The sequence below is a fragment of the Schistocerca cancellata genome, chromosome 2 (assembly GCF_023864275.1).
Source record: "Schistocerca cancellata isolate TAMUIC-IGC-003103 chromosome 2, iqSchCanc2.1, whole genome shotgun sequence".
Lineage (NCBI taxonomy): Eukaryota > Metazoa > Arthropoda > Insecta > Orthoptera > Acrididae > Schistocerca > Schistocerca cancellata.
In genome coordinates this window covers 166,386,984-166,413,956 of record NC_064627.1, presented here as the reverse complement: position 1 = coordinate 166,413,956, position 26,973 = coordinate 166,386,984, and the positions used below count along the sequence as shown (strand labels likewise).

General features: G+C 43.2%; 1 protein-coding gene across 1 annotated transcript; it reads right to left on the bottom strand.

Moving 5' to 3' along the window:
• Nucleotides 1-26,973, bottom strand: LOC126161481 (uncharacterized). Its single transcript, XM_049917380.1, has 4 exons — nucleotides 26,881-26,973; nucleotides 13,693-13,882; nucleotides 528-679; nucleotides 1-443 (listed from the first exon to the last, which is right to left on the bottom strand). The coding sequence occupies exons 1-4, from the start codon at nucleotides 26,881-26,883 to the stop codon at nucleotides 333-335; spliced, it is 456 nt and encodes a 151-aa protein (XP_049773337.1). The 5' UTR covers nucleotides 26,884-26,973; the 3' UTR covers nucleotides 1-332.

Sequence of the window (26,973 nt, the reverse complement as noted above, 5' to 3'; positions counted from 1 at the left end):
TATATTAATATTTCCGATTTATTGCGAAGGAACATACCACTAAAATAGTAACATATCGAAGTGCACCATTTTGGTAGTGGCGAAACTAACGCTTTATTTCCACTTAGGAGTCTAATGTAGAACGATATAAATGTCAGTAAATCTGCATATCATTTACCAAAGGAAATTAAACGTTAGCAAGAATGACTGGCAGATATCTTCAACTCTGTATCAACAACCTTTTTTTCTTATAGGATGGCTGTAGATGCGTCAAATTTCGATGATTGGCCTCCAAAAAGACGACTCATTGAATGTTCAGAGAACGATCGAGAAAGTAAACACTTGTGCTTATTTTAACGGTACTGCCTGTGGAGGGTGGAATTAGACAGATTAAGTTTTGGCCTTCGGGATCTCTGGCAGAAGCATCTGAAGCACGTCCTCCGCCTTCCACATCTGGGTTTGATCTGTAAGAAGAGACAGTCAGATATAGAGAACTGCCAACTGTGTGCCGATTGCAACAACCTGATCATTTGAGATTACGGTTTTACCTTCATTGGTAGTACCGTAGAGTTTCTGGCAGCGGTAGAGACAGGAAGGGGAACGCATTTCTTGGTCTCCGGGTCGCATTGTAGGCGTCTGCTGCACACGAGCTGTGGAAATGTAGTTGACTTTCCTCGTTCAGCACAGGACTCGCCCAGACCTGCAACAAGTGGGAAGCGAGGAAAACATGTATAAAACAACAGCGGTTGTGCACACATATCATTCTCTGTAACATCCTTGTGTCTTACTTCGCAAATAATAATGTCATGGGAAAGTTTGCAGTGAGACACATGTACAGATGTACATCGTACGCAAAGTGAAATGTGCTCCTCAAACCACGAAACAAACAAAGCACTTTGAAAGCACGAAATTCGCCACAAAAGAAAATGAAACTTCATTTCCTCCGAAATTGTTCATGTTGCGACTTCCCACAGAAATAAAAAAAAACAATATTACCCTTAAACTGTGGGAAATAGGTCTTCCACATCGATTAATATGGATATGATAAGAATATAAATAGAAAGTTAATTCTTTCACATTAGTTAGACAGTCACATGTTACACAGATAATTTGTGCTAATAATGTATCGAAATATCAGTTTACAGGATATGGATACATCATTAGTGTTAACATTAAAGAGCACAGTAGTTTTTTTAATCCTTCCCGTGCAACAGAACTTAAAAAAGTTTCTTTTCTATTTTTTTGTTTACAGGCTATCACCTTTACGTAGAAACTCGTCCATGGAATAAGAGGAGTAGTCCAGGAGAAATGATTTTACATTGTATTTCAAATTTACTCTTCTAACTGTCAGACATTTTATGTTATTGGAGAAATGACCAAAGATTTTCGTTGTTACAAATTGAACTCATTTCTCATCCACCTACAGCATTAATACTGGGCCATAATAATAATGGCTTCCGTTGCTTTCAATCTAATAGGATTCTTATAAACCTAGTTTCACCTGCTGAAACTACCAATTCCGGTTGTTGAATGTTACATGGATGCTCATTCACGTGTATAAGGAATAGGAATGTATGCAAAATTGAACCCTGCGGGGCTTCCTTTGTGCTTTTCTCCTAATCACAAAAATTTTCTACCCTTCGACCACTGTTTGAATTATATCGCTTCATAGGTTTAGATGCTAGACCTGACACTCAGCTTTTCATTTATACAGTCACTTTTAAAGTCTCGATACCATTGCCTAACTTGTCCTGTAATGGTTATTGTATCTCTTCTAGTGTTCATCGTTGTTTTGGATAATTAGTACAGTTATGAAGAGCCTTTAACAGCTGACAATATAATCATTTCGTGAGGTAAGGAATATTCTCGATCCTTTTAAGGCGAGCAGTCGAAACACAAATCTTTCTGGCGGCGTGTAGGTCCATCCACGTTGTCGCGCACGGAACCTTTCGTAAATAACCTGTATTCTTACGTGGCATGATACAATGATGTCGCTAAAATTAAATGTATGGTTTTCTTAACAACTTGACCACTGTCTATAAGGTCCAACAGAAACCAAATTCATTACCTGCGAAATTTTTCAGTACGAACGAGAAGCAGTTTCATACCTCTCATGGTATTTTATTTTTTATCACTTAAGAATTTTATTTTTTCACAGTAAAATTGGTATCGCATTCACCTATAAATTTTGATAATGTTCATAGTTTTTTTCAGTCCAAATATGTCAGTGTTCTGGCTTTTTTCACAGACTGAAGTAAATATTTTTTTTTCTTGGGACTACCTTGTATCGTTAGTTTCTAGTTTTTACATAACGCCCAGCAAGAATGTTCTTTTGGTAAACACTCCACCATATTCCAGAATAAAAATAGAGATATATCTTCGGAATTTTTACCAACATTTGAAATTATCACTGGCTGGCAGTGATGTAAGTTGCAGAGATAACTCTGACCCGCCTAGATACCTGAGGGCCACTACAGCAACTTCGCAGCCATATCAGCAGACATTTACTCACGTAGCAGATGACACCTTAGACTTGTGACGCTGGGAGACCTCTTCTCGAATTCTCGGGTGAAAACAAGACAGATGACCTTGTCTGTTCTTCACAGTGCCTTTTTTTCTTATTGTTTAAATTTATATAATGGTGGATATTTATAGATGATTGCAGTTTTTCAGTTACACTTGGAGAGTTATGTCCTTGATCACATGGACAAATGTGGGGAGAGTGAAGGGAAGGTAGATTTGTTTGAGTTTGGAAAGTTGTAATAATGGGAGCTCGAAACTTTCTGGACAGATCTGAAAGCAAATGTCTCCTTGCAGATATGACTGCTTCAGTGGAAGATTATTTGTGAGGTGTGTAGAATATTTTAGGTGAGTGGGGTAATATGTAAGTGGTAAAGTGTGGTCAGTGCAATAGAGGAGCACATACAGCAAGAGAAACGTGACATCACGAACAGTTTCTGATTTGTTCCGAACGTGTTCTGACCAGTCATTAACACATTTTAATTTTCTCAACGAACGCCAGTTGATGCACTTGTACTAACATTGCATGCGTATTCGTTGAAACATGGAACAAATCTGCTTCGGCTTAGCTTACTGTTTTGGACGTTACGTGACGCTTTTCACTCTCCTAGGCACGCGTAATCAAGCATACTTTTTTTACCACACTTTACCACTTACATATTACCCCACTCACCTAAAATATTCTACACACCTCACAAATAATCTTCCTCTGAAGCAGTCATATCTGCAAGGAGACATTTGCTTTCAGATCTGTCCAGAAAGTTTCGAGCTCCTATTATTACAACTTTCCAAACTCAAACAAATCTACCTTCCCTTCACTCTCCCCACATTTGTCCATGTGATCAAGGACATAACTCTCCAAGTGTAACTGAAAAACTGCAATCATCTATAAATATTCACCATTATATAAATTTAAACAAAACCCACTGTATTAAAAACGACTCCATTCTTAAATTTGTTATTCTAACTAGCAGTCTGCACCAGCATCTTAGCGGTAGCAGCCGAAAGTTATGCAAAAATCTTCCTCATAAATAGGTCTATCAACATAGAAGGTAAAAAAATCTCAACACTAAGCAGGAATTGTGCGGCATAAACGAAAGACTGTAGGCCTCTTTTTACATCTGAAAGATGATGTCTACTCAAATTTCGCGCCAGTCGCATGTGAGTGGAGCTATTACCGTTACTGTGAGGATGCATATCAGGCTGGCTTTAAATACACGCTGTAACGGTTGTGGACGCTAGTTACCTTTGATCTTGGACGACGTGAATTGATGTTTAATATGTAAAGGCTTTTTTTAAATTACCGCTACCAGTCACAAACTTTGTCAACTATTGTATCACTTATTTATTTAGCGACATGTTTCGAGGATTAAACCTCATCTTCAGGCTAAATGGCATTACAAAAATAACTCTACAATAATGTCATGCTGATGTTACATAGTCTTTTCGTAAATGCTGTGGTCATCCTGTGGAAGAAGAGAAAAAGCATTTACGAAAAGACTATGTAATATCAGCATGACCTTATTGTAAACTTGATTATGTAACGCCATTTAGCCTGAATATGAGGTATAATCCTCGAAACATATCGCCAAATAAATAAGTAATACAATAGTTGACAAAGTTTGTGACTGGTAGCTGTAATTTAAGTGCCGTGGTAAAATTCCTGTTTTGAAGAGCGCGCAGCAGCGCGTAGTGTGAAGCGGTCGCCCTCCGTTTCTGGCGGTGGCGCCGCTGTGACAGTCGCAGCTTTGGTGTTCCCCTCTGGTGGGAAAGGGGAAAGGTTGCCTGTTCACGTGCATTTAAGGGGCGCTATTAGCGCGCCATTCGGTCAGTCTGGGTCAGTCTCTCGTCCTCTACAGTTTATGGTTCAAAGAAAGATATGGGAATTTTTGGATTTTTAAGTCTATCCTGTTCTAATTCAAACGAATATTCTGGTTCAAATTTAACAACAGGAACACGAATTTCCATCTATTCTACAACAATTTTTCCCTCTTTTGGAAGCGTGGTCACATCTTCAACTCCAGCTTGGTTATGTTCTGACCAACGAAAAATAGAATCTCCAGCACTAGATGACCATGTAAAAATTACTGGTAAGTCCCCTTCCCACAGGGTTTCCTTATAATCTTTAAAAAATCGACTGAATAATTTTAATGGTTAAAATATTTTATTTTTCTTACTTTTTATCTTCCCATTATTAAGAATATGGCCTTCCATGGATACCTCATTGGCTAGAGTCGAAGTCAATCAAATAAGTGCCAATGAAGAAATAAATGGAAATTCCTCTGTAGGCAAAATATTGTTACCTTTCTTTATGGTGATAACATTGAACAGTTTTGCTACATAATTATCGATTAATTTTTTATTGGATTTTTCATCGTAAGTTGGATAATCTGTACCACCAGTTCCAATAAACAGCCATACATATTCCAAATCTTATAGTTGTTTATAATTTTAAAGGCGATACTGTTTATAAATTTAAGACAAATGAAGTCTGTAGGTGGATGATACCTGAATAGAACAGTTATCACACATTCATAGCTCACTATGGTAAAGGTTACGATTCCCAATTCTTTTTGAAGTACTGTGTTGAAAATACAATAAGGCCATAAACCATCTACACAGGAACTAAACTGATGTTGTTGGAGATCAAGAAAATGGACATAAAAATTATAGATAGCAGTAATTTTGTACAAGGTCCGCTTAGCAACTTTCAAAAAACTTTTGATTTGAAAGAATTGAAGAAAGGCTTCTTCCCACGTTTATTCAATACGCCAGAAAATGAAAACTACATAGGACCGATTCCTTATACTGAATATTGCTATGTTGACACTATGAAGCCAAAAGATAGAGAAGCATTTCTGAAATGGCATAGCTCCAGAGTCAAAGGAAATTATGTGTTCAACATGAAGAAAGAAGTTAACGACTACTGTAATTCTGATGTAGATATATTAAGAAGAGGCTCTTTGGAATAAAGAAAACAATTTCTAGAGATAGCTAACATTGATCCAATCTGTTATTTAACTATCGCTGTATTGGATAAAGAATTGAGAGATAGTTATAGTAAAGAATCCGTAGCTTGGTTAAGAGTAACAACATCTTGCACGCTCTTAATGGCGCTGAAGTAAGAATATCTGGTGCAAAAGTAGATGGATTTGATAAAGAAAGTAATACTGTCTATCAATACCAAGGTTGTTATTGGCATGGGTGTAAAAAATGTTTCAAAAGTGAATAAGGAGACAATGGATGAACTTTATTAAAAGACTTTGAGAAGAAGTGCAGAAATACGAAATGCCGGATATAATCTGGTGGAGATGTGGGAATGTGATTGGCTGAGCTCAGCAGAGTATAAAAGGCTTAAGAAATTAAAGCAATTCCCTGAAATTGTTGAACCATTGAATCCAAGAGATGCTTTTTATGGTGGTCGAACAAATGCAATAAAATTAAGAGCTAAAGCAGATGGTGTTAGCTCAAAAATAAAATATATTGACGTATGTAGTCTTTATCCTACTGTGCAATTTCATGACTTTTATACTGAACAACATCCGAGAAAAATATATAGACCAAGATATTATTCTAAAAATTGGTATGGTTTAATAAAATGTAAAGTTTTGGCTCCTAGAGGATTGTATCACCCTGTTTTGCCTGTACATATGGAAAACGATAAAAATGAAAAATTGTTGTTTCCTTTGTGTGTCAAATGTGCAGAAGAACAAATAAGTAAATACAATCACAGTGGTGAAGAAAGAAGTTTTATTCAAACTTTGGTGACATATGAAGTAAAGTTGGCTGTGGAAAAAGGATATAAAGTTTTAAATGTCAATTAAGTATGGGAGTTCAGAAACAAAAGCAACAAGTTGTTCAAAAATTGTGTAAAAGACTTTCTGAAGATAAAATTAGAGACCAGTGCGCATAATTTCGAAAGTGATGAAGAATATATCAAAACAGTTAAAGAGAAGATGGATATTGACTTAGATCGCTGCAGAATAAAGGAAAATCTAGAAAAACGAGCTGTTGCTAACATTTGTCTTAATTCATTATGGGTCAAATTTGAACAAAGGCAAAATATGAGTCAAACAGAATATGTAACCAATTTACAGTGCTTTTATGAGATACTGCTGGATGACCGATTAGATAATTTAGATGTAAATTTTATGACAGAGCAGATAGTTCAGATGAAATATAATTTCAGGGATTATTATGTGGAAAATAATGTGGCTGCAAATATTTTCATAGTTGCATTCACTACATCAAATGCAAGACTCAAATTACATGATATATTAGATAAACTAGAAGAATCTGTTATATATTTTGATACTGATTCTGTAGTACATGTTGATGATGGTAAAGATACTGTGGAAACAGGCTGTATGTTGGGTGAATGGACAGATGAATTAAGAAGTGGCTGTATGGGCTCTCGTGGAGAGTTCGCAGTCGGGGCATCAAGAAGCGACTTCTCTGCCGGTGCCAGAGTGACAGCACGCAGACCGTGGCATCAGCGTAAGCGACGCGAGCAGCGGCTCCGTGGTATGGGGCGTTAACTGCTCGTCGCGAAAGGAATCTTCCTGAGTGTGGGTCCGCAAGGGCCTAATTTGCAGTTCGGCCGTATGCTGTCGACCGGCGAGGAGGTTCCGAAAATCGGCGCGCCTTCCTGCGTCCGTTGAAATGGCTGGCAGCGGGCGGCTCGGCAGAGCATTTGGAGGTGCTGCGTTGGTTCAGTCCTGGTAATCGTAATGCACCAGAAATTGAGTATTGTCTGTTAACAAATTTTATGAAGTTTAATTGAATTCAATTTACTTATTCTTGTTAATTATACCAGCCGTATATTTTGGGGGGTTTCCCGCCATTCATTCTCGTCTGCCCACCCGCGGGAAGGTGGTAATATTAGGAAGGGTGGTCCGTTTGTCCCCTTTTGAGGACGAAAGGGAGGGGGAGTCAGAGCAAATCTGTGGTTCGGATTGCTTCTTTCCCCTTCCAGCTTACCTACGGGTTTATTCGACTGTTAGCCTCTGCCATGTCTGTGAAAGTCTAAGGCACCAATGACTGTAGTGTTTAAAATGCAAGGCACTAAGGCCTGACCCATTCTCTCGCGTGCCATAACTAGTATTATCAGACTCACGTGTAAAAGGTACTCTAAGAAAGAAGAAAAATCCCTTTTGCCTCGTGGTAAGAACTAGTCAATTGCATAACGAATTCCTGCTCATCTGGAAGCTGTAACTGAATTAAATTTGTGTTTATGTATATTTGACTATAATTAATCAAGGTTGTTAACGTACGCTGTAGTTGATTTTTTATATTGTTTCTAGTCAGCAAAAACTGTTGTGTGTTTTTCCAATTCAATACCTTTTAAGGCTTTTACTCAACGTGCTTATGTGTTTTATACAGGTAGTTGTTTATCAGTGTGTTTACTTGCCATGCAAAAATTCGCCATTTCACTACGGGTAGAAATTGTTGCCTTGAAAGGAGAATATTGTAAAAGTTCGCAAGTCCTACCTGGCGAGCGTGTGTGTTTGCAGCAAGTTAACTGGCAGAAATTTGTAAAATTTGTTTTTATATATTTTGGAAATGTTAATGTTATTAACTGTGAGTGTTCCCCCGCCGTGTGCATAACTCATGCGTTTTGGTTTTTCTATTTTAAGAACTTTTGTAAACAGGATTGTCTTTTTATGTTGCAGACAAGTTAGATTCTGCGCCATTTAGTAAGCCTAAGTGAGGCTGTTGCGGGCGGCCATAGCTACGGCTGTTTGTCTGCCCAAAAGTGAAGTTATATATTCAAATTGTATTAATTTATTAATGGAGTGAAGTCCACCTGTAATTTAGCTGAGCTTGAAATACTATACAGTGTCACGTTGAGTATGTTAAATTGCTTGCTTGTACTTGCCTTTTACTGGCGTGAAATTTTTTATAATAGTTTAATAATTTAAAAGTCTTTCCTATCGTAAATTGTGACTTATTCGTTAAATGTTTTTTTTTTATATCGTAAAGTCTTGCACCAAATTTGAATAAAGAGTGTTACTGAAAATTGTCTGTAATTTCACAAGTTATTCCTTGGCACCTACTTCCACTTTACATTTTGTTTATTAATTCTGATTAATAACCTTTAGTGAACCAGTAGTAATTTTACGGTTCACTAATTAATAACTGCAGTTTAAGGTCAACTCCAAGCTCATTTAGGATGTTCAGCAGGACCTCCCGGTCCGTGGAAGTCCACAAATACTGACAGGTAATGTTTAAATCTTAGAGTATAGCATCTGATTATTGTTTTGAGGTTGTAGGTCTGATCGGCTGTTGAGCGACTTTTTATGAAGACCCTTGGTATTCATTTATTTTTTGTGCGACTTGGGCTTCTAAACGCTCCAGAATGGCGAGTGAGAGAATTTTATAGGTTACCGGAAGCAGGGATATTCCTCGGTAGTTGATAATGTCTTTCATGCTGTCTTTCTTGTGCAAGGGATGGATCAGGGCCGTTTTCCAATCTTCGGGTTGTGTTTCCTCATTCCAATTTTTTTCTATTTGTTTTTGAAAGATTTCAAGTGATTCCTTTGGGGCATATTTTCACAGTTATGCTACGACTGAGTCTTCTCCAGGTGCTTTGTTGTTTTTGAAATGGGAAATGTGGCGCTTGATTCCATCTTTGTCAGGAGGTATGGACTCTGGGCACCTGAACAGTGGTTCTTTGGTCTCAGTGGGGTTTGGGGGTTTATTACAGTTCAGTAGGTCTCGAAAGTAGTCTGCTGGAATCTGACAATTTTCTTCATTTGAAGTCGCTAGTGTACCGTTCTTTCGCTGAAAGCATAGTGACGGAGGTTTCATTCTTTCTAAAATTTTGTTCTGTCATTTCAATGAGTGATTTTTCGTATTTACGTTTCTCAGTTCTGATTGCCCTGGCCGTTTGGGCACGTTGGATTTTGTTAGTTTCCCAGTCAGTTTCCAATGTAGTTGAGTAATACTGTTTGCATGCACTGATGCACTGAGCCTTTCCTTCGCGACTGACTCGCATGTATCATTCCACCGGGCATGCTTTTTGCTTCTTTTAATTTCTGCAACTTTTTTGGCAGCCTCGATAAGGCGCTCTTTGGTGGTATTGAAGTCAGGGTCGCTTGGTCTTGCCTTTTCTTGGAACTTATGACCCTTTGTTCATCATTGTCAATGAGTATAATTTTTTCGTGGTCTTTCTGGTGTTTGTGGGTATAGATTTGAATTTAATTATGGGCATGTAAAGATCTAAAGCCACATTTATCTTTTTCTTTACTTTAACATCCATAATTTTAGGGCTGTTCCTCCTGGAGATCGCGACGTGATCTATTCGGAACTTTTAGAGGGTTTGGACGGGAGATCGCCAAGTGGTCTGCTTTCTGAGTATATGGTGAAAGTGGATCGACATTACTTGCACGTTGTGATTTTCACAGATGGATACAAATATTTTGCCGTTTTGGTTGGTTTTCTTATGCGCAGGGTAATTTCCTATAATTTTCTTGCATTTTCGTTTTCGGCCAAGTCGAACATTGCAGTCACCCATAAGGAGTTTCACATGGTGTTTAGGAATTTTAGATAGGTTTTCATCCAGTAGGTCCCAGAAGTTATCCACTTCTTCTGGGTCAGATCTGTTTTTTCATTGGTAGGGGCATGCACTTTTACTAGGGCATATGTTTTGTTGGCACATTTGACTGTCAGTATGGATACTTCTGTCATTCACTGGTTCAAAAATTGTGACCGATTGTGGTTCTCACGGTAAATGCATCACAGCTCAATTGAGGATCCGTTTTTGAACTCCAGTCTTGAAAAATCGGTAACCGTCGGATTCAAAAATCTCTTCATCTGGTTACCTTGTTTCTTGTAGGGCAATGATGGACATCTGATTTTCGTGTAGGGCTTTGATGAGGGTTTTCAGCTTGGCAGTTTATGTGAGAAAGGTTTTTGATTTAGTTCTGAGTTTTTGATTGCGCGGAATACACCAAGACTCTCCAATTCGTCTCATACATGATGCCGGGTCTCCCCCAGTATCCGAATCAGACTCGTGTGCCGTGGCTTTCACGACGAGGGATTCATCCGAAGACTTACCCACTGGGGTAATTTTCTTGAAATTTTGTGCCATCATGCTTCTTGACTTGTTTAGGACGCATCCACATACTGGTTGCAACTAGAGTTGTTAGCCCTAGAGATTGCTTCAAGATGTTTTCTGGCGTCTGTGTGGTTTTTTCTTCTCAAGATTTTCTTCCTTTAGCCTTTGATAAACCAGTATCACACTACAAAGCAGCAGTTGCTAGTCTTGGTCCACCCCGGGTATTTTATTTCCCCGGTACCCACCATATTTGGTGAGCATTCCCCTATCCACCTGGGGAGGGCGCCCGATAGGAGACTAGCAAGTCCGCATTATTATTTATTATGTTTTAAGTAAGAGGAGGCACGACGATTGTTAGGCGGTAGAGGGACAGGTGTCGCAACCCGAGAACTGGCCACGAAGTCCTCATCACCAGCGGCGAGCGCTGTGTCAAGCTAGGAAATGTATAGAATATTGTTTTTTGTTTTAGAATGTTTTTTCTTTTTTAATTATATAAAAATAACTTTTTTGTCCTGATTGTGCTCAGTAAGTCTTCCCTAACTGCTCAAGACCCACCAAAAATGAGGACATGACAGGAAATAGAAACAAATAAAGGAGGATTAAAGCAGAAAACAAGGGTTGTTTGGGAGATGTAGCCTGCACCTCTTCGAGCGCATCTCACGCTCTCTAGTCAAGGCTAGGCTGTCACACGGTACCGTTCTGAAAACGGTTGTCGTGAGAGGAAGTCATAAATTACACTGCGTAAGTAATTAGCAAATTGACGGCAGTAGTATGGCATTCGTTCAACTGTGGCGTGAAATACTGTGCAACAGCAAGATTGTGTCAACTTCTCCTTGAAAATTCCTCATACTTACATGCACTTTCAAAGAAAAATATTGGCCTGGAGCTATGAGGAACGAAGCGCTTATAGTGCCAGAAGGGATGACGTCACATCAGAGCAAGTGCAGTTGAAAACAAACATGTATGTTCCTTCTCTGTGTTGATGGTAGAGCGACTAATCATCATTTCAACACTCGACACTGGTTGCTAGTTACCAGAGAGAGAGCGCTTCGAAAGATGTTTTCGTCCATTTTCCTTGCATAGTAGCAAACATTTGAAGAAAAATGGATTACTTTTAATGAAATTTTTGGCTCTCATTTGAAGAGAAATGGCATAATTGTTGTGCGATTGTTAGTGTGCTGTAGTACATTTACACATAACAGGCCGCCTCTGTGTTTACATATGAGCAAAAACATTGTCACTACTTGCTTGGTACTGGTCAACCTTTAAAACGAAGTACAAAAGCGATTCTGTGTAGCCTGTAACGACAAGTACTAGGTAGGTATTCCAGCGGTATGTGGTACCCGATGTCTATACGCAAAAGTCACTTAGTTCCCGTAATTTACAGACTGGTAGTTTGTAGGCATGGAGCTGGCGCCCGATGTAGTCCACCAGGTTCAGAACAGTCTAATTTGGTTGTCAAAACATCAACGTGAGTTTACTATCATGTTCCTGAAACCACTGCAGCACGATTCTGGTATTACGACACAGGCAGTAATCCTGGAAAATGCCATCGCCGTTGGGGGAGACATCAAGCATAAAGGGATGCGGAGCGTCTACAGTAGAGTCCACGTTGTCTACAGCTGTCGTGGTGCTTTTGTCCATTACCACAGGTTCCATCGAAACTCCGGTGACTGTATCTCATGGCATAATACTGTCCCCACCAACCTGCGTCCAAGGTATAACTCTTGTTTCGAGCACCGTTTTTTCAGGACCTAGCCATCGACCTGGTGTAACAAGAAACTCGATTCATCCGACCAATCGACGTGTTTATGTTGATCCTCGGTGAAGTCTCTTTGATCTTGTACCTACTGTAATCGCAATTCACGGTGTCATCTTGTCAACGTGGGAGCACGTTCTGATGTTTGCTGAATCACTGCTCACGTTTATTATATTTTTGTTGCTGTTTTTCATAGACGGAACACTAAATGCCGACAAGAATCGCTGGCTCCTAACAGACCATCATGTATGGATGCTAGAAGACGTTCCTCTGCAGCCTAGGAGAAACCTGTGGTACCTTGCTGTCAGCCCATTGTGCACGAAGTACTACAGAATGTTTTCACGACTTTTTTTTCGAAATTGTTGGACTGGACGCAGAGGACCTGTACCTTTGCCGGCCCATTGTCCAGATTTGACGCCTGTAAACTTTTTTTGTGGGGGAAAGCTGAAAGACGCTGTCTACAAGAACATACCATCTACAGCCGGTGATAAGCAACGACATATTACTGTAGCCTGCTCGGACATCTTCGCTGAAGTGCTAGGAAATGTGCAGCAGTCGTTCTTTACGAGACTGGAAGCCTGTGTTGCAGCTGCTGGTAGTCATTTGGAACACAACCTGTGATGGTCAATTGTTTCGTTACAAGTCAGAATCTACATAACTAGAAAATGCACTTGTGTTGTACAAATGATGATGTGGGACTCTTTCGGAATCCGGTATCTCGTAAACGACTCGTGCCCGAATCCTGGAACAAACACACGTTCTAATTTACCGTACTTTTAGTTTGTCAGTGTTAGTAGGCATTGTTCAAATGGTTCAAATCGCTCTGAGCGCTATGAGACTTAACTGCTGAGGTCATCAGTCACCTAGAACTTAGATCTACTCAAACCTAACTAGCTTAAGGACATCACACACATCCATACCCGAGGCAGGATTCGAACCTGCGACCGTAGAGGTCGCGCAGTTCCAGACTGAAGCGCCTAGAACCGCTCGGTCACACAGGCCGGCAGTAGGTAATGTTCCATTTAAATAATGTATGTCTGCACAAAAAATATACTTTCTCAGTAGTATTACTGTGTGTTAGTTGGCTAACAATACGAGCCCTGACTACCAGCCCATTCTGAAAAAACCGCACCTCAATAGCACTTTCCATTTCCGCGATATTTCCGGTGCAAGTTTAGGTGATCCACCATGTATTCGAGCGGTACGTGGCAGCCACTGTGGCAACACTGTAGCGGCAAGCGACAAACGACGACTAACTAGTAAGTTCAGTCGGACTGTACTTGCACCTGCCATGGGCGCTCGCGAGTGCCCGTACCCCACGAGGCAGCTCTCTTGACTTTGGCACTTCCAGTAGGTGGAACTCTGAAGGACTTGCCTAAGAACTTGACGCAGGCGCCGCAGCCGCGACAACCGCTAGTGTTGGGCAGGAACACGCCGCCCCTCCGCCTACACAGACTGGAGAGGCACCGCCTGCTGTTCCAGCCGCGGCGGCACGCACCTCGTGGCATCTGGACAAGGGCGGCGACGCATGCCGCCGCCAGCACCAAAGTTAACACGTGCAGCCTCTGCAATGAGAAAAACACACACCAAACACATATTTGTACCAGGGAGGATAGGAAAGTAAAGCATTATTTTTTTTCCTCGCTTGGTATTGCAGCTGGAATGTTGAAATTTCACAACGATTCACAGAAGTTTTGTTTCTTCTTTTTTTTTCATGTGCAGCTCTTACGAGAGAAGCCTGGACTACAAAACAAACATGGCGCTCATGTTACTGGCATGAATTCCGAACAACAGGCGTGTGCAACTGCGAACGTTATCGCAGCAGTTCAGAATATCCTATGGTGGAGTGTACGCTACTGTTCATGACACTTTGAAATTTCGTAAAGTTAGCGCTCACAGGTTGCCGAACAAACTGACAGAAAACCACAAGGGCCAGCGAATGATGACAAGCTAGGATCACTTAACTCGTTACGCCGCCGAAGGGCATGACTTTCTGAAAGGAATCGTCACAGGGCGTACCACTATATAGATGAAACCAAGCAGGCCCCTACAACGGGGTGGAAACATGTTGGTTCCCTGGTAAAGAACTGAAAGTGGCTCGCTCTGCTAACAAAGTGTTTGTGACAGTGTTTTGGGATAGGCATGGTGTGTTATTGGTGGATTTCGATAAAAATAGGACCACTCTGAATGCTGCAGACTACATTAAATCTTTGGTTAAGTTACGTCGCGACGTTCGTGGCGTACTCAACAACATTAATGCTGACGATGTCAGACTTCGTCATCACAATGCTTGCCCCCATGTTCGCGAGAGTAGCGCCAAATTTGGGTGGGACGTGTGCCACCATCTACCATATAGTCCGGACCTAGCACCGTTGGACTTTCATCTCTTTGGGGCCGGCTGGTGTGGCCGTGCGGTTCTTGGCGCTTCAGTCTGGAACCGCGTGACCGCTACGGTGGCACGTTCGAATCCTGCCTCGGGCATGGATGTGTGTGATGTCCTTAGGTTAGTTAGGTTTAAGTAGTTCTAAGTTATAGGGAACTGATGACCATAGATGTTAAGTCCCATAGTGCTCAGAGCCATTTGAACCATCTCTTTGGTCCAATCAAGCAATTCCTGGCCAATTGACGCTTTGTGACAGTTGGCGGAAGTGAAATAAGCAGTCAGAGGTGGAAATATGCCCACCAAACGGTCTTGTACGAACAAGGTACCACGACGGCACAAATGAAGCTCATTTGCGATTCTTTTTTATTATCTATTAAACTTTTTGGTAGTAAAATTATTGTGCGTTACTTTCAGATCTTCCGTCGTGTGATTCTATGTAGGTTATGGAAAGGAGGCTCCCATTCTCATTCTAAAGTCGTCACATAAACAATGAACACACTGCGTATAGCACGACTGACAGTGAAACGGGCGATTCTGAAACCTCCATCAGAGCTATATGAAAGAAATACAAAATTAATCTGCAATGCTTGCAATTGACAGTGCCCAGCACTTGAAAGTGATATCTACACTCCTGGAAATGGAAAAAAGAACACATTGACACCGATGTGTCAGACCCACCATACTTGCTCCGGACACTGCGAGAGGGCTGTACAAGCAATGATCACACGCACGGCACAGCGGACACACCAGGAACCGCGGTGTTGGCCGTCGAGTGGCGCTAGCTGCGCAGCATTTGTGCACCGCCGCCGTCAGTGTCAGCCAGTTTGCCATGGCATACGGAGCTCCATCGCAGTCTTTAACACTGGTAGCATGCCTCGACAGCGTGGACGTGAACCGTATGTGCAGTTGACGGACTTTGAGCGAGGGCGTATAGTGGGCATGCGGGAGGCCGGGTGGACGTACCGCCGAATTGCTCAACACGTGGGGCGTGAGGTCTCCACAGTACATCGATGTTGTCGCCAGTGGTCGGCGGAAGGTGCACGTGCCCGTCGACCTGGGACCGGACCGCAGCGACGCACGGATGCACGCCAAGACCGTAGGATCCTACGCAGTGCCGTAGGGGACCGCACCGCCACTTCCCAGCAAATTAGGGACACTGTTGCTCCTGGAGTATCGGCGAGGACCATTCGCAACCGTTTCCATGAAGCTGGGCTACGGTCCCGCACACCGTTAGGCCGTCTTCCGCTCACGCCCCAACATCGTGCAGCCCGCCTCCAGTGGTGTCGCGACAGGCGTGAATGGAGGGACGAATGGAGACGTGTCGTCTTCAGCGATGAGAGTCGCTTCTGCCTTGGTGCCAATGATGGTCGTATGCGTGTTTGGCGCCGTGCAGGTGAGCGCCACAATCAGGACTGCATACGACCGAGGCACACAGGGCCAACACCCGGCATCATGGTGTGGGGAGCGATCTCCTACACTGGCCGTACACCACTGGTGATCGTCGAGGGGACACTGAATAGTGCACGGTACATCCAAACCGTCATCGAACCCATCGTTCTACCATTCCTAGACCGGCAAGGGAACTTGCTGTTCCAACAGGACAATGCACGTCCGCATGTATCCCGTGCCACCCAACGTGCTCTAGAAGGTGTAAGTCAACTACCCTGGCCAGCAAGATCTCCGGATCTGTCCCCCATTGAGCATGTTTGGGACTGGATGAAGCGTCGTCTCACGCGGTCTGCACGTCCAGCACGAACGCTGGTCCAACTGAGGCGCCAGGTGGAAATGGCATGGCAAGCCGTTCCACAGGACTACATCCAGCATCTCTACGATCGTCTCCATGGGAGAATAGCAGCCTGCATTGCTGCGAAAGGTGGATATACACTGTACTAGTGCCGACATTGTGCATGCTCTGTTGCCTGTGTCTATGTGCCTGTGGTTCTGTCAGTGTGATCATGTGATGTATCTGACCCCAGGAATGTGTCAATAAAGTTTCCCCTTCCTGGGACAATGAATTCACGGTGTTCTTATTTCAATTTCCAGGAGTGTAGTAGGTAGCCTACAATTCCCTTTACGCATATTTCAAGTCTTCTACGGAAGTTACTCAACAGATCTAACAGTACTGGCACTGGAGTTCTTGGATGGTGTGCGGTGGGTCACATCGGAAGAGTGGCGAAGTTTTACAGAAGCTTGAAATTTAGTGTGAACTTCAACACGAGATGCTTTTAAAAGTTGTGTCTAAATCTGGCAGAAAACCCATGTAAAGTACATCAATGGCAAGACGCAATCAGTATCTTCACTGTGCGATAACAATGGTGATGTTGTTGATGACAATGCCACTAAAACAGATTTTCTAAACCTGGTTTTCCTTAAATTCTCCACAAAAGAAGACAAAGTATATACTCCAGGATTCGAATGAAGAGGAATTGGCAACATGAGTTACTTAGAACTAAATGCCCTCGGTATAGCGAAGGAGCTTAAGACAGAAGAGACAAGGCTTCCGTTCCAGACAGCATACCAGTTACGTTCCTTCCAGAGTATGCTGATAAAATAGCTCCATACTTAAGTGTCATATGTGACCGCTCGCTCAGCGAAAGATCCGTACCCAAAGATTGGAAAGTTGCACAAAACATACCAATACCCAAGAAAGGAAACAGAAGTAGTCCGCTGAATATCAGGCCCATATCACTGACGTTGATTTGCAGTAGGATTTTGGAACATATACTGTGCTCCAACATTATGAATCACCTCGAATAAAACGAATTCACCTCGAATAACACGAATTCAGAAAATATTCCCAGAAAGCTTTTGACACCACTTCTCACAAGCGACTTTTAATTAAATTGCATAGGTGTCGTCTCAGTTGTGTGACTGGATTCGTTATTTCCTATCAGGAAGCTCACAGTTCGTAATAATTGACAGAAACTCATCGAATAAAGCAGAAGCAATATCTGTCGTTCCTCAAGGGAGTGTTAAAGGGCCTGTGTTGTTCCTGATTTACGTGAACGATTTAGGAGACAATTTGAGAAATCCTCTTATATTTCTTGCACATGATGCTGTTATTTACCGTCATGAAAAGTCACCAGATGGTCAAAAAGAATTGCAAAATTATTTGGACACGATATCTGCGTGGTGAAAAAAGTGCAAATTGACTCTAAATAATGAAATGCGTGATGTCGTCCACATGAGCACTAAAACCAATCATCTAAATTTAATTTAGACGATGAATCACACAACTCAAAGACTTTAAACTCGACTAAATGATTAGTGACTACAAGTACGAATAACTTAAATTAGACCGATCACAAAGGCAATGTTGTAGGGAAAGCAATCCAAAGACTGCGATTTATTGGCAAAAGACTTAGAAACTGTAACAGGTCTACTAAAGAGAGTGCTTACACTACGTTTGTCCTCCCTCTGCTGGAGTACCGCTATGCGGTGAGGGATCCACATCAGAGTGGACTGACGGAGGACAACGAAAAAGTTCAAAGAAGGGCAGCTCGTTTTGTATTATCACGAAATACGGGAGAGTGTTACAATCTGATACTCGAATTGGGGTGGCAGCCATGAAAACAAATGCGTTCTTTTTAACGGCAGGAACTTCTCATGAAGTTTCAATCAACAACTTTCTCATTAGAATGTGAAAATATTTTGTTGGCGCCCAGCTACGTAGGGAGAAATAATTATCATAACAAAATAAATCACATCTCGCACGGAAAGATTTAAGATTTGGTTTGTCCCACGCGCTGTTCGAGAATTGAACGGTAGAGAAATAGCTTGAAGGTGGTCCGATGAAGCCTCTGCCAGGCGTGTAATTGAGAATTGGACAGTAATCATGTAGATGTAGATGCCGATTGACATTTCAAGTGACGCCAAAGGCAGAAATCGCAGGCTGAGAGATCAGAGGATCTTGGAAGCCAGGAAATGTACCCGTTTTTTGAAATGAGATGACGGGAAATATGCTCTGTAGCGCGTTAATGGAATGCTGCTAGGTATGGCGTGTGGTTCCATACTTTTTGGAAGCACATGTTTGCAGTTACAGGGAAGTCAGCAAGCTGTCGCACTAGGAAATGGTGCAACATGTGAACATAACATTCTGTATTCACTGTAAGAGCGTTGCTGCGATCGTCTTAAAAAAAAGTAAGGCCCTATGATTCCAAACGGTGATACGCCGCACCACACTACAATTCTCCGACTCTGGAGTGGTGTTTTATGAATCATTTCGGGATTTTCGCGTGACCAGTGTCCAAGGTTTTGCTTGTTAGTAAAGCCTGACACATAAGAATTGGCCTAAACGCTCAAGATCAGATTGCCGAACAGGCTTGAGATGCCGTCATGAGGTCCAACAATTCCCAGCAAATCATAGTATCTTTGGGAGGTCGTCCGCATTCAGTTTCTGCACTTTCTGAATTTTGTATGTGTGGTATTGCAGTTCCTTACGCAATTTTCACCGTTCACTGCGATCCAACACATCAGATTGCAGCGCCTGCTTGCCTGCAGACCGCCTGGGACTTCTGCGGAAGGCATCTTCCAGTCTCCGGTGTGCACATGAGCTTTGCACTTCGAACCCTCTTTCGCACCGTATCACCCGTTTCTTCGAAATTCCGCACCCACACTTTGATAGTATGTATCGACGGGACTGGAGCATGGCGTGCGAGATTATAACGAACACGAAATACACACTGCGACATCTCGATTGAACATCGATATCAAGATCAATGGCAGAGCTTTGTTGTCCAGATGGCACCACTTCCGTTTTTTGATTCCTAACGTATTAATTTCAGAGTTGCCAAATTTCCTGTTTACTCTCGCACCTTTATTGTGTGTAGACAGAAGCTGTGAACGATGTTGGAAGTTAGGTGGGGTGACAAGATAAGAAACGAGAAAACTCTTTGCCAAACTGGCGACGATAGGGACACGTGGAAGACATAATCTACACAAGAAGAAGAGACGTGATGATACGTCATGCGTTAAGAAGTCAAGAAAAAACTTCCATGGTACTTGATGAAACAATGTAATGGAATTAACTGTAGGGAAAGGCAGAGACTGAAGTATACTTAACGAATAACACAGGTCAACAATGAAAACGTGACTAAGTTGAAAAAGAAAAAAAACTTTTTGTTAATTTGTTAGTTATAGTTACATGTTCCATATATCAACTGAACGGTTTATGAGTAGCTGCTCCACCACTGTACCCCATTCTTTTTATCTCCCTTCACACAGTCATTGTGCTAGATGCACTATGGTCGTACTTCTTAACTCGAGTGATTCCCTCCGCTGGCTTCGCGCGGTTCTTTACATTTCCCTCCACACTACTCGACGGCACCTGTACATCAGAACATGAGAAATGTCTGGGCTTGGTTCAGATGTGATTGTTTCTTCGAATTTCCACTTCACAATGACGTCATCAGCAGTCAACTTGCACAGCTTTAGAAGGGTTGAAATGTCGCTAACGCGTTTGTTACTCATGTGAGATAGAGTGATGACTAGTCCACGTTCGATGTCAATGAGCTCTACTGATCGACCCATTCTTCTGTGGCTGCCTCTGTGCTTACAAAATTCACCTTTTATACTGGTGGGTGCGCCTCTAGTGGTCATTTCCGCAGTACACAGGATTGTCCGGACACTTTTGATCAGACAGTATATATATATCAACGCATTAGACTTCATTAGGACGATGAGAATTTCTTAACTGAAACCAGCAGCTGAAGACAAAAACCTGATTAACAGGAAAAAAATAAACTTAAGAGCAAAACTGGCATGGCAGCTGGACCTGACGTGATACCAGTTCGATTTTACACAGAGTACTCGAAGGAACTTGCCCCCTCTTCGTGCAGCGGTGTACCGTAGGTCTCTAGAAGAGCGTAGCGTTCCAAAAGATTGGAAAAGTGCACAGGTCATCATCGTTTTCAAGAAGGGACGTCGAACAGATGTGCAGAACTATAGACCGATATCACTAAGGTCTATCAGTTGTAGAATTTTGGAACACGTATTATGTTCGAGTATAATGACCTTCCTGAAGACTAGAAGTCTACTGTGTAGAAATCAGCATGGATTTCGAAAAAGACGATCGTGTGAAACCCAGCTGGCGCTATTCGTCCACGAGACTCAGACAGCCATAGACACTGGTTCCCAGGTAGATGCCGTGCTTCTTGACTTCCGCAAGGCGTTTGATACAGTTCCCCACAGTTGTTTAATGAACAAAGTAAGAGCATATGGACTATCAGACCAATTGTGTGATTGGATTGAAGAGTTCCTAGATAACAGAAGGCAGCATGTCATTCTCAATGGAGAGAAGTCTTCCGAAGTGAGAGTGTGCCGCAGGGAAGTGTCGTAGGACCGTTGCTATTGGCAATATATATAAATGACCTTGTGGATAACATCGGAAGTTCACTGAGGCTTTTTTCGGATGATGCTGTAGTATATCGAGAGGTTGTAACAATGGAAAATTATACTGAAATGCAGGAGGATCAGCAAAGAATTGACGCATGGTGCAGGGAATGGCAACTGAATCTCAATGTAGACAAGTGTAATGTGCTGCGAATACATGGAAAGAAAGATCCTTTATCATTTATCTACAATATAGCCGGTCAGCAACTGGAAGCAGTTAATTCCATAAATTATCTGGGAGTAGGCATTAGGAGTGATTTAAAATGGAATGACCATATAAAATTAATCGTCGGTAAATCAGATGCCAGACTGAGATTCATTGGAAGAATCCTAAGGAAATGCAGTCCGAAAACAAAGAAAATAGGTTACAGTACACTTGTTCGCCCACTGCTTGAATACTGATCACCAGTGTGGGATCCGTACCAGATAGGGTTAATAGAAGAGATAGAGAAGACCAACGGAGAGCAGCGCGCTTCGTTACAGGATCATTTAGTAATCGCGAAAGCGTTACGGAGATGACAGATAAACTCCAGTGGAAGACTCTGGAAGAGAGACGCTCAGTAGCTCGGTGCGGGCTTTTGATGAAGTTTCGAGAACATACCTTCACCGAGGAGTCAAGCAGTATATTGCTCCCTCCTACGTATATCTCGCGAAGAGACCCTGAGGATAAAATCAGAGAGATTAGAGCCCACACAGAGGCATACCGACAATCTTTCTTTCCACGAACAATACGAGACTGGAACAGAAGGGAGAACCGGCAGAGGTACTCAAGGTACCCTCCGCCACACACCGTCAGGTGGCTTTCGGAGTATGGATGTAGTTGTAGATTGTTATTGCGCAAGTTAAACAGGATTTAAAAAATGATGATGTCTATATGTCTGAAATTGAAAGTTTGCAATCGGAGAGTACTATCAGTTATGTGGCGCAGTGGTTAGCACACTGGAGTCGCATTCGGGAGGACGACGGTTCAATCCCGTCTCCAGCTATCCTGATTTAGGTTTTCCGTGATTTCCCTAAATCGCTACAGGCAAATGCCGGGATAGTTCCTTTGAAAGGGCGCGGCCGATTTCCTTTCCCATCCTTCCCTACCCCGAGCTTGCGCTCCGTCTCTAATGACCTCGTTGTCGACGGGACGTTAAACACTAATCTCCTCCTCCTTCTATCATTTATGTCGTTTTGTCGTGAAACGTGGACTTTTTCGTTCCTTACTTTTAGCACAGAGCTGCGTTGGACATCTTCAGAATATCTCCATGTTCCGCTGTTTCTTGGTTTCGGTTACCCGGACGATTCACTGGCAACCGAAACAACTGGTCACGAAATCTTTTATTGCGTGATTAATATTTAATGCTAAAACCTCTCAAAGGAGAGGGGGCTGCGAGCAATGTTGACAAGTGTGTTAGGATTTACGTACTAGGTGAGGCAAGAAAAGAAATACGTTGCTGAGTGATCATATTGGAATGAAAAGTTAATCATGTGTCCGGAAAGTCTAACCAGGCATATGAATGCTAGATAGATTTACCAAATTCTTTGCTGGATTCCAAAAGATAAGCCAAGACCGTACGACGACCTAATGGAGGACGGATGGATGGCAACAGAAAGCATGCTGAAGATCATGGTGCGTGAAAAACTATAGAGGAGGTGTGTGTTCAGGAGCCGACATTATATGACTGTGGTCAACATGACCGTAATGATAAACGACAGAGCAAAACTTGTAAGAAAATCTAGAACCGCTGATTGGCATTGAAATATGCTTGTATACTCTGTGTTGTTAGGCAGGCTGTTAGGACAGTACTGAGTTTTATTCACGATACACATGAGGTTCGGCGGCTTGACGCGCACATCTTACATAATTGTTACAATATCCTGACTTACACTAAATTATACTCTCAGGCGAGCATTATCTTTTTAAGTTGATTTATATTTTCAGTAGAATTTCGTCAAGTAACTGGTCTTCCAGCTTAATTACCTTATGATATTATTTATCTCCTCATTTTAACAAGGAATTACGATTTTTTATGCTTGAGAAGTCAGATAAATAGGGCATACCCATCACAGCTAACATTAATTTACTACACTACTGGCCATTAAAATTGCTACACCAAGAAGAAATGCAGATGATAAACGGGTATTGATTGGACAAATATATTATACTAGAACTGACATGTGATTACATTTTCACGCAGTTTGGATGCATAGATCCTGAGAAATCAGTACCCAGCCTATGGCTGTAATAACGGCCTTGATACGCCTGGGCATTGAGTCAAACAGAGCTTGGATGGCGTGTACAGGTACTGCCCATGCAGCTTCAACACGAATCCACAGTTCATCAAGAGTAGTGACCGTACAGGACCTGCAACATGCGGTCGTGCATTATCCTGCTGAAATGTAGGGTTCGCAGGGATCGAATGAGGGGTAGAGCCACGGATCGTAACGGATCTGAAATGTAGCGTCCACTGTTCAAAGCGCCGTCAATGCGAGCAAGAGGTGACAGAGACGTGTAACCAATGGCACCCCATACCATCACGCCGGGTGATACGCCAGTATGGCGATGACGAATACATGCTTCCAATGTGCGTTCACCGCGATGTCGCCAAACACGGATGCGACCATCACGAGGTTGTAAACAGAACCTGGATTCATCCCAAAAAATGACGTTTTGCCATTCGTGCACCCAGCTTCGTCGTTTAGTACACCATTACAGACGCTCCTGTCTGTAATGCAGCGTCAAGGGGAACAGCAGCCATTGTCTCCGAGCTGACAGTCCATGCTTCTGAAAACGTCGTCGAACTGTTCGTACAGATGGTTGTTGTCTTGCAAACGTCCCCATCTGTTGACTCAGGGATCGAGACGTGGCTTCACGATCCGTTACAGCCATGCGGATAAGATGCTTGTCATCTCGACTGTTAGTGATACGAGGCCGTTGGGATCCAGCACGGCGTTCCGTATTACCCTCTTGAAGCCACCGTTTCCATATTCTGCTAACAGTTGATTGGATCTCGACCAACGCGAGCAACAATGTCGCGATAGGATAAACCGCGATCGCGAGAGGCTACAATCCGACCTTTATCAAAGTCGGAAACGTGATGGTACGCATTTCTCCTCCTTACACGAGGCATCACAACAACGTTTCACCAGGCAACGCCGGTCAACTGCTGTTTGTGTATGAAAAATCGGTTGGAAACTTTCCTCATGTCAGCACGTTGTAGGTTGTCGCCACCGGCATCAACCTTGTGTGAATGCTCTGAAAAGCTAATGATTTGCATATCACAGCATCTTCTTCCTGTCGGTTAAATTTCGCGTTTGTAGCACGATATCTTCGTGGTGTAGCAATTTTAATGGCCATTAGTGAATATATCCCAGAAGTGGAAGACATAAACTGTCCAGTCACGTTAATGTGACGACCTGTCAGAAACATGAATAGCCACGTTTTGCAGCGGACCCATTAAGTCTTCCAGAACGACGAGATCACCCAATGAATGCAACGCAAACATTCTCCAGACCATAACCCATGCAGGGTGTTTGCATTCATATATTTCACGCCATACACGCCACCAGCCACCTGCATAAAACTCAGTTGCAGTACTGGTATGCAAACTCGAGCCTTCGTCGCCGGTGAACACGTCAGTACGAGTGTGTGAACCAGGCATCTGCTGCGGAGACCCATAGGCGGCGGCGTTGCTGAACGGTGGATGAGGTGTTTCCTTTGGTTCATCTGGTGGTTAGTTGCTCTATGACTGCACGCCGCTTCCCCCGTACACATCTCCACAGCCGTCGTCCTACCATGTCGTCTGCTGCATGTGCTGCGCCACAGTTGCCTAGGCGCCGGTTCTGGATAGCGCCATTTTGGCATGCACGAGATACTTTAACCATGGCGGCACGCGAACAGTTTATAAACTTCGCCGTTTCGGAAATGTCTCCCTCCTTGGCCCAAAGGCCAAAGATCATGTCCTTTTGGACGTCAGATAAACCACTCCGTTTCTATATTACGACAACAACTGCACTGTGTCAGCGTCTTTTTTTTTTCTTTATTGTCATTTTGAAACCTCATACAAGGTAGGCTGGAAGCGGCAAAACTACGTCGCTCTTCGACCACAGGTAATACATTTAGTACAAGAGGAGACATCGAAAAACGAAACAACCACAGTGGATAAACAACAGTAGACAGACAAAATTAAAATACATAAAGCTGTTCACAGGTGCAGTGTCCAAATAAAAAACGTTCAGCACTCGGATACGAAACAGAGACGACAGAAATGACACATATGAACGAAGGAGCACAAACGACGAAACACTGAATCACTAACACGATGGCACACACAAACACTGGCGACGACCTCCGGCGCGCGAATTTTCACTGACCTGCCAAAGTGGAAAAGGTGGTGGAGGAGGGAGAGGGGAGGGTGTAGATGCCAGTGGCAGAGGAGATGGGAGGGGGAGGAAAGAAGGTAGGGGGTAGAGGAAGTCCGAGGGAGAGGAGGGAGGGAGGAAGGGAGGAGGGAGAGAAGGGAGAGAGGGTGCCCTTGGGAAAAGACCCAGGGTTGGTAGGAGAGGATCAAAGTTGGTAGGAGGGGTAGGTGGAGGGGATGAAGGCATCATCAGTTAGGGGGAGTTGGCGGAAGCCACCTTGGGGCGAGGTGAGGGTATGGAGAGTGGAGAGATGGAGAGCAGGTGGGACCTGGAAATACAGGAGTGGCAGCAGACGGGGGTGGGAGAGAATGGGAGAGACAAGCGGGTGAGGGGAATCAAGTTTACGGGAGATGTAGAGGATCTGTATCCGTTCGAAGAAAAGGAGGAGGTGTGGGAATGGAATGAGGTCATAAAGGATCCGCATGGGGGAGGGGAGGCGGATGTGATAGGCGAGGCGGGTCGCATGATGTTCCAGGGCTTGAAGGGATTTATAAAAGGAAGGAGGGCCAGAGATCCAGGCAGGATGGGTGTAGCAGAGAATTGGGAGGATGGATTTATAGGTGTGGAGGATGGTGGAGGGGTCCAGACCCGATGTGCGGCCAGAAAGGAGCTTGAGGAGACGGAGTTGGGAGTTGGGAGTGTGCCTTGGCTTGGATAGCCCGGAGATGGGGGTCCAGGAGAGGCAAAGGTCAAGGGTGACGCCAAGGTACTTGAGGGTGGCCGTGAGGGTGATAGGACGGCCATAAATGGTGATATAGAAATCTAGGAGACGGAAGGAAGGGGTGGTTTTGCCTACAATGATCGCCTGGAAGGATTGACCTTGAGCAACCATTGGTTACACCAAGCCGTGAACCGGTAAAGGTGGGATTGGGGAAGGTGTTGGGAGCGTTGCAGGGTGGGGGCGAGGGCAAGGAAGGCGGTGTCATCGGCGTACTGCGTCGCGTCCACCCGAGACGCTTTATATACCCTCCACTGCTAGTGCTGCCACCTGTCATCTGTAAGTGGTTATTGCGGTTGACGTCGAACACAGGCAGTGGTCACATTAACGTGAGTGGACCGTGTAGAAGACGGCTAGGCAAATTTTATCTCTAATTCCATTAGTCATTGTTACAGCAAAGAAATCATTACAGTGCCTACCTATCCAGATTGTGCAACTCTAAATTAACTACTTAGAAACAAATTAGTGTGTAAAGAAGCTGATTTCTAAGTAACTGGAAACAGCGGGAGGCTGCCTACATTTAGATGTTATTCACTAATATTTCATTACATAAACAGACTTTCTTGCTAGGTGTGACAGTCTCAGTATCGCCAAAATATTCTCGTACAGTGTCTGTTCTCCAGACTGGAAAGAGAGACAGTGGGAAGATGTAGTGCAGAACTCACCATGATGCACTGGCCCGTCCGCTTTCTGCTACTTCAGCGACTGACGTTTCGATGCGACGCATATTCTCATCGGACTGCCCCACTACGTTATCT